Below are 16686 nucleotides of genomic sequence, written 5' to 3'. Positions count from 1 at the left end.
AAAGTAGTGATAAACTGTCCCATCCAGTGCTAGTGGGAGTGTAAACTGGGGTGGAAAGAAGGGGCTGTGTCTAGTATGTTTTATTTATTTTTAATTTAAGTGAAATATGACCAAGTAATAAGATTGGAAAGTAAATGTTTGTATATGGTGTTCCTTGTCTTACATTTGAAATATTACATGTTTTGTTTTCTTTTTAAATAAGTGTGTTGCCACAGATCAGGTGACTTAACAGAAGTATATTTTCTCAACAATTCTGGAGGCTAGAAATCTGCGATCAGGATGTCTGCGGGGTTGGTTTCTTCTGAGGCCTGCCCTCTTGGCTTGTAGATGGCTGCCTTCTCCTAACGTGTTCACATAGTCTTTCCTCTGTGTGTGTCTGTGTCCTAACTGGCCCACTTTAATGACCTCATTTTAACTTAATCACCTTTTTAAAGGCCCTGTCTCCAAAGACAGTCACATTATGAGATACAGGGGTTAGGGTTTTTCAACTTAGGAGTTTGGGGGAGGACACAATTCTGCCCATAACAATAGCAAAGTTAAATAATTTAATTAAGGTCTCATAGCTGGTATGATGGATGAATGGAATTCAGACCCAGGTGTCTTTCAGTCTAAAGGTTATTCTCAGAATGCTACACTACGACCCTTTGACTCCTAGAGATGTACCCCAAAACTAGTTAGAGCTTTGTTTCCCCAAAGACTAAGAGATGTAGAGAAAACAATTTTACTATCTAGTTATGTGAAAGCTATAATTTTAATTTAATTTAATTTTTTGAGATAAGGTTTCCATCTATCGCCCAGGCTGAACTGCAATGATGCATTCATAATTTGAGAATGACACCAAGAAGAGAAAATGTAGAAACTGAAAACACTGAACTCTAATGACACTGCTTTTTGGCTAAGTAGACTATAGTTGGCATTTGAATTTAGGAAGATAAAGAACAGTACATCTAAGTAGAAAATAGGAAAAAAAAGGTGTCAGAGAAGGAACAAATGCTTAGCGGGTTACTACAGGAGGGTGCTAAAAGAATAATAGTTGATATTTTATTAAGTAGGCATAGCAATAAGTCATAAGTGTCTTGAAATATAGTATCTGTTATTGTTTTATGAATGCAATTAACATAATAGTTTTGATAACACTGAATGCATATAAACATCACAGATTTCCAGATATATATATGAGCTTCAGATATAGAACTTCAGAATAAAGCTTTATGTATAGGTTAGTTACTCTTCCAACAAAATTATTGAGCACTTCATACATAGCAGGCTCTGTGCTAGGTGCTGTCAAAGGAGGGACTCTTAAGACCTTTGAGAGTTTCTGAGTTTAGTACTGAAACATAGCCAATCCATGGAAAAAGTTCTATTTCTTGTAGTCCTTCACGTCAGTAATATAACTCACAATATGTGCATTTACCACCAAATTTCTTTAGCCATGTGAAAATAAGTTTAAAATGAATAATTATTATCTTGTATTAAATTACCTATTACGTGAAACCTGTAACTTTATTTATTTATTTATTTATTGAGATAAGGTCTCACTTTATTGCCCAAACTGAACTGCAGTAGCACATTCATAGTTCACTGCAACCTCAAACTTCTGGGCTCAAGTGATGCTCCTGCCTCAGCCTGCCAAGCAGCTGGGACTACAGGTGAGAGCCACTACACCCAGTTAATTTTTAAATTTTTTCATAGAGATGGGATCTCGCTATGTTGCCAGGACTGGTCTTGAACTTCTGGTCTCAAGTGATCCTCCTGCCTCAGCCTCCTAAAGTGCTGGGATTACAGGCGTGTGCCACCATGTCCAGCTGAAACCTTTATAACTTTAAAGAATGGAGTTTTATGATGAAACTAAGTGATTGTTTGCATTATAATTTTATCGTAACTTTTTTTTTTTTAATTGAGAGGATTTTTACAGTAGTTTTATTCTGAAATGAGGTCGGTAACTTCATTCAAGTGCCATAGTGTTACTGGTTTATATGTGTGCTTTTTGTTTTTTCCTCCTTGTGGGTAGAATGTGCTCTTTAAATCTTTTTTTTTTTAGTTGTATTTTATAACTGTATTTGGAGCTGTGTAATGTAATGCACATCCTGCCTGAGATAACATCTTTTCTCTGTCTTCTCTTTTTTTGCATAGGTAAAAATAAGTGACTAAAGAAGCAGACCTGAGAATCACCTAACATGTCGAGGAGGAGATTTGATTGCCGAAGTATTTCAGGCCTAGTAACTACAACTCCTCAAATTCCAATGAAAATGGAAAACTTTAATAATTTCTATATACTTACATCTAAAGAGCTAGGGAGGTAAGAAAACCATATGATGTGTATGCCATCTAAATTCAAATTCTGGATTTGTGTTTTTATAATTCTATAAAACTCACTTGGGATCATTATTTAACAATTATTAGGAAGGAAAGTTGTCATCTCTGTTGCTATTACCTGGGGTCTAGTCTTAACTGACTTGAAAATCAAATCTGTGGAGGGTTTAGTGAACTTATATCATACATCCTACCTAGACTCAGAGCCTCTGATAGGAGGTCTCTGTCCTTATGTGAGGCTGTGCATGGGAAGAGGCAGCTCAGCATAGTGGACTGCCGAGTTCAAGTTTGGACTCCACCAGTTACTAGGTGTGTGACTTCAACTAAATAACTGTACCTCTTTTTTAAATTTTTATTTGTGGCGGGGTCTCACTCTGTTGCTCAAGCTGGAGTGCAGTGACATGATCTTGGCTCACTGCAACCTCCTGTCTCCTGGGCTCGAAGGATCTCCCACCTCAGCCTCCTAAGTAGCTGGGACTACAGGCATACACCACCGCACTGGGCTGGTTTTTTGTAGAGACAGGGTTTCGCCATGTTGCCCATGGTCTCCAACTCCTGGGTTCAAGCAATCCTCTGGCTGTGGCCTCCCAAAGTGCTGAGATAACTGGTGTGAGCCTCTGTGCCCTGCCTACTGTACCTCTTAGTGCTGTCGTTTCCTCATCTGAAAAGTAGGGGTGAAGATAATTGTGTCTATCTTATATGGTTGTTATGAGGATTAAGTTAGTTAATATTTATAAAGTGCCTAGTACAGTGCTCTGTAAGTTTTTGTTAAATTAAATATTTTTTTAAATTCCTAGGGTATTGTGCTTGGCTTAAAAAAAAAAAAAAAAGAAGAAGAAGAAATAGGGAGATTCTCCCCGTCTCCTAAGTTGAACAAAAAGAATGAATTCGTATTTCATAGTCTGATTCTATGTTACAACAAATGAGTGTTTTATAAGTAAAAAGGCTTTACAAATTGTTTTCCCTTAACCAGTGTATAAACCCTGTACGGCCAAGGAGTGACATGATATTATGAAACCATTCTGTACTACCATTTTAATATATGAAAAGTTATAAAAGATATACCAAGTTATTTAAGTTATATATTCAGCATCTTTTGAGCTTTAAATTAAAGGTGCTTACTGAAGGGTTGGAAGATGGTAGTCATTATGTATTTTCAGTTTGATTTTAGTTCTGGAGGTAAATGTTTTGTTGTATGTTAAATGGTTTACTAAGTCCGTATTTGTGTTGATAAGTGTGCAACAAAACAGTGTGATTGATTTTTATCTTTGAAAATCTTGATGTGAGGAGAAAAGTTGACTGAATCATGAAAAATAATTTCATTCTTGGTGGCCTTTTACCTTAAGGGCAGAGGCAAGTCCTGGCTTTTTCACGTTGCAGATGTTGGATGCAGCCTTTCTTTTGCAAAATAAGAATTATAATATCTGGCCAGGCGTGGTGACTCACGCCTGTAATCCCAGCACTTTGGGAGGCCGAGGAGGGTGGGTCACGAGGTCAGGAGTTCGAGACCAGCCTTGCCAACATAGTGAAACCCTGTCTCTACTAAAAATACAAAATTAGCCAGGCATGGTGGCGTGTGCCTGTAGTCCCAGCTACTCAGGAGGCTGAGGCAGGAGAATCACTTGAACCTGGCAGGTGGAGGTTGCAATGAGCCGATATCACACCACTGCATTCCAGCTTGGGCAACACGGTGAGACTTTGTCTCAAAAAAAAAAAAAAAAAAGAATTATAATATCTACCTCACTGACCAAGAATTAAATACAAAAGCACATTTCACAATTCCTGGCATACTAATTTAATGTGCAAAATATTTGGGTGTTTTAATGGTGTATCAAAAGATAGAGTTTTTAGAACCTTTTAAAATGTTTTTAAGAAATTGTTCTAAATCTTAATTACTTCACTTTGCATTATAATAGGAAGAAAGGTTTTTTTTTTTCTTTTTCTTTTTTTTAAGTTTCCTGTATCTCACATTGAACCATAGAATCTCTGCATTGGAAAGACTTCAGTGGTCCGTGGTCTTACTAATACAATGTTTGTATGCAGTGCAGCAATCTTTCCTATAATTTCCCCAACAAACTGTTATGCAGCCTCAGTTATGGGGAAATGAATATTATACAAAGTCTTGAACAGTACACACAACAAAAGGCACTTTCTTTTCTATTTTTCTGAGTTACTATTTGATGAGTAAATTTACTTAAATTTTTTAAATTAACTTTTCAAAATCGGGGACATTATAGGAGCTAAAAAATCTATAAAGTATTTTTGCTTTGAGGGCTTTGGATAATTTAAACTTTGAGGACAATATTAATAATTCTAAATTGCTTTACAAATGAGGTGCCATCATAAATAAAGTTGAATTAGGCATACTTTTTAGAATTTTAGATCAAAAACTCATGAAAGAATTTGATTAAAACAAATTTAGATTGATTGCTAAATTCCCATTTTAAAATACCTTTATGAAAGAGACCAAGTAACATCTTTCTTTTGAATTGATATGGGCTAATGAGTCACATGGTAAATATTGATATGTTTATTAGATCTTGACAAATTAGAAATCATGGCTTTTCATCTGCCAAGAATGTACTGAAAGTTCTTTCAATATTGTTACCAATTTTAATATCCTATGCTTTTGTGAAATGGAAATTAGAATCATAATCATTTTTTCTGAGGTTTGCACATTTTGAAAGTTATCTTTCTGAATCAACTTTTTTATTTCAGAGTGTTAGTGTTTAATAATTCATTTTCCTTTAGCAAATTAAAGGAAATTATGTAAAAGTTAACAGTTCATTTTTTACTATTCTCAAAAAACTTGAATTGTTCCTGTTTTTTTAACATGTTGGGTAAGTTTTTTCTACCCCTCCCCCAACTGAGGCAAAGGTTTCATAGGACTTCTTGTGGTTAGAAGGGTGAGGCAGATTCAGAAATAAACGTCAGCTTCCTTTGTGGCTTACCCTCCCGCCTCCTTTCGCATTTTATTGTGTATTCTAGAATGCAGAAGGGGAATGCAGAAGGCTAACTACTAGACCTTTTCACTGCTGGGAAATCTAGTTAGCCTTGCCTTTTTAGGGTATGACTTAAGGATTATTTTTAAATGCTTTAACTTTTCTTAAATGTTTCAATTACATTTGGAATAGAAACATATTTTAAAGATCATTTTTTATACTTTTAAACTATAATTAGCATTTTAGAATGGAAAACAAATATTTGGTTTTTTTCCTAAGTCATCTGATAATTATGGTAAAAATGTTTACCTTCATAGTATATAAATGAATACACACACACACACATGCACACATATATATATAATTTTATTGGAATCTCAATCTTTTAAGAAATACAAACACTTTAAGTACAGGATACAGAATAGCACAGTATATGGTATTATAGTGGGTACATATTTCTGGCATTCATTCAACAGATATTTCAGTTCCTATTATGTGTTAATGAACTGTAGATTTTATAATTACTATAATAATTAGGACAGACGTGGTCCCTGCCCTCATGGAGCTTTTACTTAGTGGTGAACGTTGGCAAATAAATAAATCATAATCCACATCATTTGGTCACCTTTGCCCTGGATTAATGAGTACTATACTTGTTTAAGAAAGCCTCTTGGGCCGGGTGCAGTGGCTCATGCCTGTAAAATTTCAACACTTTGGGAGGCTGAGGCAGGAGAATCGCTTGAGCCCAGGAGTTTGAAACCAGCCTGGGCAACATAGGGAGACACTTGTCTGTACAAATTATGTAAAAAATTAGCCAGGAGTGGTGGCGCGTGCCTGTGGTCCCAGCTACACAGGAGGCTGAAGTAAGAGGATCTTCTGAGCCTGGGAGGTTGAGGCTGCGGTGAGCTGAGATCCTGCCACTGCACTCCAGCCTGGGTGACAGAGTCGAGACCGTCTCAAAAAAAAAAAAACAACAACAAAAAACCTCTTGGTAATACCTGGAACAATTAGATAAGAAGTGTTATTTATAGATAAAATAAATAATAAAATTATTGCAGAACTGAATTGTCACAAGCACTACTATAAACTTTTTTCAGATGCACAGTTTTCTTGGCTAACTAGTTTCTGTTTCCTAAATTTTACAAGTGAATTTCTTTATAAAACCCAAAATTTCCTTCCTGTTTCAGTCAAGTTTTTGCTTCGAAATCTAAGTAAGAATTGATAGAAGCAAGTGAGTTACACTTCCTTAACAAAACTTTTTTTTTTTTTTTTTTTTTGAGACAGAGTCTTGCTCTGTCCCCCAGGCTGGAATGCAGTGACGTGATCTCGGCTCACTGCAACCTCCGTCTGCCGGATTCAAGTGATTCTCCTGTCTCAGCTTCCTGAGTAGCTGGGATTACAGGCACGTGCCACCAAGCCCGGCTAATTTTTTTGTATTTTTAGTAGAGATGGGGTTTCACGGTGTTAGTCAGGATGGTCTTGATCTCCTAACCTCTGGATCTGCCCGCCTTGGCCTCCCAAAATGCTGGGATTACAGGCATGAGCCACCGCACCCGGCCCAACAAAACTATTTTAAAGGGAGGAATTGTTTTATAGTGATTAGAACAGAAAGTTAGGAATTCACATTTCACAGTTTTATTCTTGGGGCTCCGATTCCATTTATGCCTTTCATGAGGTGTTTAATCTTATTCTGACTCAGTTTATCCAGTATAAAATTTATGAAACACCAATGGGTTGAATATAAAGGGACTAATTTTTGTGTGTGCTCATCGAAACCCATCAATTTGTATTCCTTCTGCATACAATGAGAAAATATTTATAGTTAAACATTCTCAAATCTTAAAACTGCTTTCAAAGAATCAGGTTTTTATATGCAAATTTATTTAGTTGATGTATTAATATATTTTGATAAATGTAGAAGAGTCAAATTATAGTTTGATTTCCAGTACTTTTCATTGGCACCAATTTTGAGGAAATTTGGGTAATAAAAAGTAGGAATCTTTGTCATCTTGGCCTTTGCGAATAGCTAGTAAAATACAGTCAAGCAATTTAGTCCCCCAGTTTCTACCCAGTACCCCCTAAACATCAAGTTTTGTTTTCCATGCTAAGAGTCTGATAGACTGTGTTAGAAATATTGAAGGGAATTGGGGCAAGAGGAGTTATGGAACAAACATTGCTTCCTGAAGATCTTTTATTTATACCTGATTTGTTAGTATCAGAAACCAGAGAGTAATTCAAAAGTTAAGGTAGAGGTTCTTAATTTTGGATCCCCTATACCCAGCCTTACAAGGTTTATGGATGGGCTTTAAGATCTGAAAACCCTCTGGAATTATATGCAAAACTTCTGGTTTAAGGGCTTGTGTATATTTTTCTGGGTAGGCAGTCAATAGAATAGCTTTTATTAATTTCCCAAAATAATCTTTGACTCAGAATAGCTTTAGGCCTTTGTGAAAATGAATTTTGGGCAGCTGTAGACTTACAGTACAAACGTATGCCAGTAGAAATGAATTTTCGGTGTCTAAACAGAGGTACTAAGCACTGCCATTGGAGAGAGCTAAAAGCATACTTATGACCTTAATGGATGTGTCTGTACATAGCTGTTAATAACTATCATTTTCTTAGTTTATCATGAAGTATCTTTGAATATTTTCTGTAGGACACATATACGTTAGTTATCTGTTACAGACTTCAAAGGCTACTGAGCATTACTAAGAGACATATTGCTAAAACAATTGACAATTGTGATAGAAAATTTCAAAGGTGGTAAAAATTGATTGTGTTGAAAGGAAAAATTGCTAATAAAATTAAATAAATCAAATACCCATTTTTGCATTCACTTTAATTTCTTATATTTGAAGGTAAGCTATTCTAATTAGAGAATTAACATGATACCCTATGAAGGGTACAGTTTTTGGAAATAGACCTGAGTTTAAATCTTTACCTTGACTAAATTACATATCTTCTTTGAGATGTGAAGAACAGGAGAACATTTATTATTTAGGATTGTTGTGATACTTAAACACAATAATTTATATCAAGAGCATGGCATGGAGTTGGTATGCAAATGAGATTATTTCCCTGCAATGATAATGTATCTTTTTTTTTTTTTGAAACAGTCTGACTCTGTCACCCAGGCTGGAGTACATGCAACTTCTGCCTCCCAGGTTCAATAGATTCTCCTGCCTCAGCCTCCTGCGTAGCTGGGATTACAGGCATGTGTCACAACGCCTGGCTAATTTTTGTATTTTTAGTAGAGACAGGATTTCGCCATGTTGGCCAGGCTGGTCTTGAACTCCTGACCTCAAGTGATCCGCCTGCCTCCACCTCCCAAGATAATGTATCATTTTAATAGTGAAGAATAAATATAATTCTGTCTTATCCTGTTGTTATAGTTTGCCATTTACATTTGTACATGATAGCACTGTAAATTTTATAAAAATACATATGATATTTGAATCAATTTAGAGAACAAAGATAAATTCCTGATGGCACAGATATTTCAAAGAATTGACTTTAAGTTGGAGGTATAACAGAATCTGTAATATACTAACGTTGTTCTCTGCAGAAAAATTAAAATTGATTGTTCTCATCTTCCCCCAGAGGAAAATTTGCTGTGGTTAGACAATGTATATCAAAATCTACTGGCCAAGAATATGCTGCAAAATTTCTAAAAAAGAGAAGAAGAGGACAGGATTGTCGAGCAGAGATTTTACATGAGATTGCTGTGCTTGAATTGGCAAAGTCTTGTCCCCGTGTTATTAATCTTCATGAGGTCTATGAAAATACAAGTGAAATCATTTTGATATTGGAATAGTAAGTATATACTAAATGGTACCTATTTTAATTGGTATGATAAGATGATTAAAATGTCAAGAATAAGAATGATAAAAGTGTGACAAGAACTTTTAAAGAGTCCTGTTAATAAAATGCAAAAGGGACCTAATTTATATTCAGATATTTTCGTAAGACTAAATGTACAGCCTCGGGCACATACACAAAAACTAACAGCACAGAATAAACAAATGACAAACACAACATTTGAGGAATGTGGAGAAATGAATATACATTATTTTGTTAATGGCTAATTGATTGAATTTTTCTGGAACACAATCTGATGGGCAGATAGAATTGAAGTAATTTGTATATTTTCTTCATCTATTTGAAAAATACCTTCAAGAAAATAAGGAGAATAGAAAGGTAAACTGCATAAAACTATGCTTAAAACATTGTTTGTTAAAGAAATACATTTAGTATGTGTAATGTGTAAAGCACTATGTTAGTTGTAGCAATAAGAAATAAATATATCTCTTGCCACAAGTCTGTGAAAAAGTGAAAACACCCCCAGTATGCTACAGTTCACCAGGTGGTAGGGGTAGAGGATTGTTAAGGTAACTGGTTTGTTACCTAGTATATTGACATGTGAGACTTACAGAGTGCCTTTGTTGCATGATTGTCTGACACGTTTATTCTAAGTATGTAAAATGTGTTTGAACATCTGCAACAATTGGAAGAGATCAGCTAGATTTATGTTTAGTATGCCTTAGGTGCCAATAGTTTTTAATGAAGTAAATATATTTTATGATAAACTACAAAGAGATAAGTGTTTATTTTAGTAAAAAATGTATTGCTAACTATAGTAATTCTTTTTAGTAACTAACTTGCATCATTGCCTTTTTTAATTTAAAGGTATATTAACCTCATTTTTGTATTTAGTTATTTTAAAATTAAGGTTTTTGTTCCACAAAATAGATTGGCTGGAATCAACTTGTGAATGAAAATGAAGATTTTGCAAAATGTTAAACTGACAAGTAGTTCATTTAAGAATGAATAGTATGTACATTTCCCAGAACCATATTAAGGCGTGTTATATAGCACTTTCAGAATAAATTAGAATTGCAGGAAAGGCCAAGATACTACCAATATGATTTCATTTTTTGTATATTTTGTAATTATTTTTGTCAAAGATTCTTCAGCTTACCTTTAAAAAGTTACCTACTTGCATAACATCTGCATGTTTGAAGTGTGTAAAAAGTAGCTAACATTTGTCAAAACAGTAGAGGAATACTAGGTTTGGAGGATGAATATACATAAGAACATTGACTATTTTCATAAAATCCTCTTTTGGGGGTTCATCCAAACAGCAACGACAAAATACATCGGAAAGATTTGAGACATTTTATGGATGAACCTTGTTCATACTCCGGAAAATTGACTCAGGTACCTTACCCAGTAAACTGGCAGAACTTACTGATCTCTATACCTCTGGCTGAAACGTAGCAAGCACTCAGAAAATGTTTAAGTAGATTAATGTATTAAATGTCTTACCAGAGTGACTAAGACCCACTAAAATTTATTGCTAGGACTTCGGCTTAATTACTATGCCTTCCGCTTTTGGGGTGGCATTGTCACATTTAGTAGTCTCAGTTGAAGGTAAAAATTTAATCAGATTTAGTTGTTTTAGTAGTGTGGCATAATTTTAATATGGTGAAATTAAAATGGTGGAATCTTTAATAACTATCACCCAATCAATTCTGTCCTCAAATCATCCTACACACTTTTTCTTCCCCAACTCTTATTTTACAAAATTTCAAATCTGTAGAAGAGTTGAAAAAATAGTACAGTTAACATCCTTATGCTCTTCACTTTTATTCACCAGTTAACATCCTTATGCTCTTCACTTTTATTCACCAGTTGTTGGCATTTTGCCACATTTACTGAACCATTTGAAAGTTGTAGGTATTATGATATTCCTTTTTATGCTGAAGTATTTGGTGTGGGTGATGATGTGTATTTATTGTATCACATCAGGTGGCAATAAAGTCAGGTGGTTTTATTACTGGTTTTGTTAAATTTGAACATGCTTAAGGTGTAGTCTTCTAGCTCTCCTCATTGTAAAGGAACATTTTCCCTTTTTAATTAATCTGTGTAGTGATATTTACAGACCATGTGAATGAATATTATCTTTTTTTTTTTTTTTTTTTTTTTTTTTTTTGATGGAGTCTTGCTCTGTCACCAGGCTGGAGTGCAGTGGCGCGATCTCAACTCACTGCAACCTCCGCATCCCGGGTTCAAGCGATTGCCCTGCCTCAGCCTCCCAAGTATCTGGGATTACAGACACGTGCCACCACGCCCAGCTAATTTTTTGTATGTTACTAGAGACGGGGTTTCGCCATGTTGGCCAATATGTCTCGATCTCCTGACCTCATGATCTGCCCGCCTCGGCCTCCTAAAGTGCTGGGATTACAGGCGTGAGCCACCACTCCTGGCCAATATTATCTTCTTAACTTTTCATCTAGTGATTTCCCTTTCCTACTTTTTAATATTTCTATGGATTTCATGTTTTTTTAAATTAATCTAACACATGGCATTAATGGAAAATAACCCATTATGTTTTAATTAATGAGTTCTAATCAGTTTCTGCCACTGTCTTTTTTTCATGCTCAAATTGTCCGAAGCTTATCAGTGGTTCCCTTTCAAGCTACTTCGTATGTCCTTTTGATATAATCTCATTGGTGTTTGAGGACTCCCTTGCTTTATGCACACCAAGATTTCCAGGGTCATCTTGTTATCTTGCCTGCCCCAGACCTGTAATCAGCCATCTCTCTGAGACGTTCTGGTTTTTTTAAGTGGGAATAGCATTTAGAAACCAAATATGGGTGTTGGACATGCTCGCTTTTAACGGAGTATCGTTATTTTTAGGCCTTTTCTAAGGATAGTGTTAGGAAATCATATTTTTTCAAAATCATGAATTTAGTCTCATAGCTCCAATTGAAGTCCACCACTACAAGGTTCTTCATCGCTTCTCACGTTCTATATATGCATCTCCCCTCTCTCACAGTGAAAACCTAGGTTCTCAGAAATACTTGCTCATTCACTTTATCCAACAATACGTACAAAATAGTTCCAGCATAACAATACTAATACTACTACCAACAGCAAACTACTTAGTACAATTTTTTTTTTTGGACATTGTTTTTGCACTTAGACTATAGCCCATTAAGGGTATCTAGTTAGAGTTATGTATATAGTTAGATACATTTGTTTCTGTTTATATTCAGTGTTAGGATGTGATTTTTTAAATTCTTATTCTGAAATTCTAAAAAAGGTTTGCATGATTCAAAACATAAAAAAATGTGGCCAGGCATAGTAGCTCATGCCTGTAATCCTAGCAATTTGGGAGGCCAAGGCCAGAGGATCACTTGAATCCAGGAGTTTGAGACCAGCCTGGGCAACAAACTGAGACCCTCATCTCCATATATTAAAAAAAAAAAAAAAGTAAATAATTGTTTTTTTAAACCACAAAAAAATGTATAAACATGTATCCCCTATGCTGCAAAATCTTGCTCTCATTCCTATTCTTTCTACTCTCCTCCAACCGAACCTTTGTAGGTAACCACATTTATTCCTTCTGTCTCATTCTTTATGTGTTTCTTCTTGCAAACATTAGCAAACTTGTATATATTTACTACTCTTACAGAAAAGGTAGTATATTATATATACTCCTTTGCACCTTGTATTTTTGTTTGTTTACTTAAGAATATATTCCAGAAATCATTCTACATTTGTTCATAGGCATCTTTTTGACTATTATTAGGGCTGGTTTCTTAAATGGCTGCGTAGTACTCTGTTGTGTGGTTGGATCTTGCTTTAGTCAGTCGACCTTCTGTGAATGGGAATTATTATGGAGATGTAGCTTTAGAGTAAATTCCTAGAAGAGTGATTGCTGGTCAAAGAGTAAATGCATATGTAGTTGTATTAGATGATGTCAAATTTCCTTCTATATGAGCAGCACACAGTCACTTTTAAAAGGCACTTTTTTGGCCGGGCGTGGTGGCTCACGCCTGTAATCCCAGCACTTTGGGAGGCCAAGGCAGGGGGATCACGAGGTCGAGAGATAGAGACCATTCTGGCTAACAGGGTGAAACCCCATCTCTACAAAAAAATACAAAAAATTAGCCGGGCATGTTGGCGCACGCCTCTAGTTCCAGCTACTCAGGAGGCTGAGGCAGGAGAATTGCTTGAACCTGGGAGGCAGAGGTTGCAGTGGGCTGAGATTGCACCACTGCACTCCAGCCTGGGCAACAGAGTGAGACTTCGTCTCAAAAAAAAAAAAAAAAAAAAGGCACTTTTTTGATTTGTTACATTTGCTAATTATATGAATCATTCTAGAACTTTCTTCTGGAAAAACTATAGCCTCTTTTTGCTTTTGTGTTTTGTTTTGCCTCTACCTAACCTGTTTTTTGAATTAGTTTACTTGTGTGAATTAGTTTACTTGTGTGAATTCTTGCAACCTGCTTGTCACTTTTAACAATTATTAAAATCTTTCCTTTTTTATTTTAATACATAGTTCATAGGAAAGTATTTCATTGCCAGTTATGAAGTCTACATGATTGTTTTAGCCTTTTATTTCTTCAGAAAGTAATATAAATCTTACTTTTCTGGAAGGTAATATTAGATCTGTTTATACATATGGAGGAAAATTCGAGGATAATTGAGTCATTCCATCACCACTATCCATGAGACAAAGACTTTTCCATACCAAGTGTCTTTAAAGCATATTTGTAGAATTAAATAAAATATAGCTATACATATTAAAAAGCTTTTTTAAAAACTTCTGGAAGGAAGGTATTATCTAATTGGACATATTAAGTTTTTAATGCTGCATTTTGAGCAAATTAAAGTTGGTCATAAAAAATACTTATGGCCGGGCACGGTGGTTCACACCATAATCCCAGCACTTTGGGAGGCCAAGGTGGGTGGATCTCGAGGTCAAGAGATAGAGACCATCCTGGCTAACACGGTGAAACCCCAGCTCTACTAAAAATACAGAAAATCAGCCAGGCGCCTGTAGTCCCAGCTACTCAGGAGGCTGAGGCAGGAGAGTGGTGTGAACCTGGGAGGCAGAGCTTGTAGTGAGCCGAGATCGCACCACTGCACCCCAGTCTGGGCGACAGAGCAAGACTAGTCTCAAAAAAAAAAAAAAAAAAAAAAAAACTTACCTTTTGGAGAACACAGAACAAAAACTTTGTCCTAGAAATAGTGAAGATCAAAAGGGGAACTTACATTCATCAGAGACAACTCTGAGATTATGTGAGAATGCTATTTTCTTTTTGTCAAGAAATTTTGCCTACTAAACATCTCTAGGTAAATACTAAGTACCCAACAGAAAAGGATGGAGACTGTAACAAAACATGCAAAACAGAAAGCCTTACCTTCTGGAATGATCTGAATCACCAAAGAAATAACATTTTAATATGATCTTGACAATTTCAACCATAACGTATGTTGAACATTTACACTCTGGCAGGCACTGTGATAGGCACAGTGTCTGTATTCTCATTTGATTTTTAAAACAGTCCTCCAAAAAGGAAGATTGGTATTCATGTCATATGTCTAGTTAATACTCTAATGTCTTTCCATTCTAAAATCCCATGGACTTTGTTTCTTCCATTAGCATAGGAATATAATTTTAAAGAGACTCAATATTCAGATTTTTAAACAAGTTCGTTTTGATCACTAGAAATAAATACTTATTTTAAAAATCTTTACCATGGCTTTTCAAAGCTATATGACTAGATTTGCATTTTATGGATAATTGAGCTATTACTTTGTTTTACTGAAAATCTTGGCTCTCTATAACTCACAGAAATCTATCATTTTTGATAGGAAAATATTCTGATTTTAATCTTTCATGTATTAACTTTATGTTATAGGAATATTTCTAAAAGATCTTCTCTACTTGCTGTTCCCTATAAAAGACAGATGTAGAGCTAGATAATATATAGCACATAGGTTTTCATGACTGTGTAACCTGTGCTAAAGTACTGTTATCACATATTCTCACACATAGCACATGTATATATGCATTAGCAAGTGAACACAGATGCTGAATTTCTAAATTTTTTTTGTTAATATCCCTGCAAGGGGCAAACTCCTTTTAGAGAGAAAGAGTGGAAGTCACCTGATTGTAGCTCCCAGGTCAATGATAAGATATAGGCGGCTTTTCTGACTGTAGATAATTTTCTTTTTCTTTTTTTTTCTTTTTTTTTTTTTTTCAGTCACTGCTCTGGGTGACTGCTCAGGGTGCTTTCCTTGACAGGAGTCTTGTTTGCTGCTTACTGCTTCTGTTTCTTTTTCCAGTTTCTGCTAACTTCTACAATTTGCTGCTTGTGTTATTGGTTCTTTCCCTCCTCTTAACTCTTCCTAATTTTCGTATTTTCTGTAGCTCCATCTATGCTCCTCTGTTGTGTGAGAAATGGCAGTCCTACGAAATACATTGGTCAGCTTGTCAAACTAAAAGGAAGAGACAGTGTGATTGGCTGACGATCATAATATTTTATCTGATCTTATTATTAAAACAAGCAAAAAACTCTGTAGGAGATACAGAAAAGGGAAATCACATGTAAATGATGGTTACTTTATGGTATGTTACTGTATTTTAAAATTATTCTTATTTTTTGGTCTGTGCATATGTACTTTTAGAGACAACATTTTGATCTACTGGGCATATTCTATTGTAAGTCTCCTTTTTCACTTAAGAATATAGTGTGTGCATCTTTATATGTACCATATAGTGTTTCTAAAAATAGATTTTAATTTAGCAAAGACTTTAAAAATTTCCTTCAAAATCAGAGTTCAACAAAAAGTCCCAAAATTTGGAAAGGTGAGATGTTGGCTAGATTTGCAATTAATGTTTGTTGGCTCATTATAATAGCTGATATTGGCTGGGCACGGTGGCTTACGCCTGTAATCACAGCACTTTGGGAGGCCAAGGTGGGCGGATCACGAGGTCAGGAGATGGAGACCATCCTGGCTAACACGGTGAAACCCCGTCTCTACTAAAAAATACAAAAAATTAGCCGGGTGTGGTGCCATGCGCCTGTAGTCCTAGTGACTCGGGAGGCTGAGGCAGGAGAATTGCTTGAACCCAGGAGAGGGAGGTTGCGGTGAATCGAGATTGCGCTACTGCACTCCAGCCTGGGCAACAGAGCAAGACTCAGTCTCAGGAAAAAAAAAAATAGCTGTTATCTATTGAATATTTACCGTGTGTCAGACACTGTGATAAGTATTTATTGAAATGATCTGCTTTGATTCTTCTAGGATGTTTGTGCTCAATACTTTATGTGGATTATCCAATTTAATTCTTAGACCATGAAGTAGGAGCTATTATATTATTCACATTACAGTAGAAGAAACAGAGGCACATTTTGTCCCAGTTCACCTAGCCTAGTTAGTGACAGAGCTAGAGTGAAACCCAGGCAGTCTTGATTTCAGTAGGCACTCCTATATGCACTGTGCTATCCTGTCTCTTCCTAGACACTGGGAATTGCTTTCCATACTTTCACTTTACTTTCTTGTATTTTGTTTTTAATTTTAGAATTGGTGGAGTGTTCTGGTTATGGAAGTAACTTTAACGAATTTGTAATATAAA

At 35.6% G+C, this 16686-nt stretch overlaps 1 protein-coding gene across 5 annotated transcripts in view; it reads left to right on the top strand.

Annotated features, from left to right (window-relative positions):
• STK17B (serine/threonine kinase 17b) overlaps window positions 1-16686 on the top strand; it is a 48817-nt gene that overhangs the window by 17119 nt on the left and 15012 nt on the right. For 4 of the 5 annotated variants that reach the window (XM_054477886.2, XM_054477885.2, XM_054477884.2 and 1 more), the window contains 2 exons: window positions 2134-2299; window positions 8856-9068. In XM_054477886.2, the coding sequence (XP_054333861.1) occupies window positions 2178-2299; window positions 8856-9068 (335 nt within the window). In that variant the 5' untranslated portion in view covers window positions 2134-2177. Of the gene's footprint in view, window positions 1-25; window positions 1650-2133; window positions 2300-8855; window positions 9069-16686 lie in introns of those variants that run through there. The other variant, XM_063647763.1, reaches the window with a different exon arrangement.

This window comes from Pongo pygmaeus, chromosome 11 (genome assembly GCF_028885625.2).
Source record: "Pongo pygmaeus isolate AG05252 chromosome 11, NHGRI_mPonPyg2-v2.0_pri, whole genome shotgun sequence".
NCBI classification, from domain to species: domain Eukaryota; kingdom Metazoa; phylum Chordata; class Mammalia; order Primates; family Hominidae; genus Pongo; species Pongo pygmaeus.
Note: the sequence above shows the minus strand (reverse complement) of the source record. Positions and strands in the feature narration are given on the sequence as shown.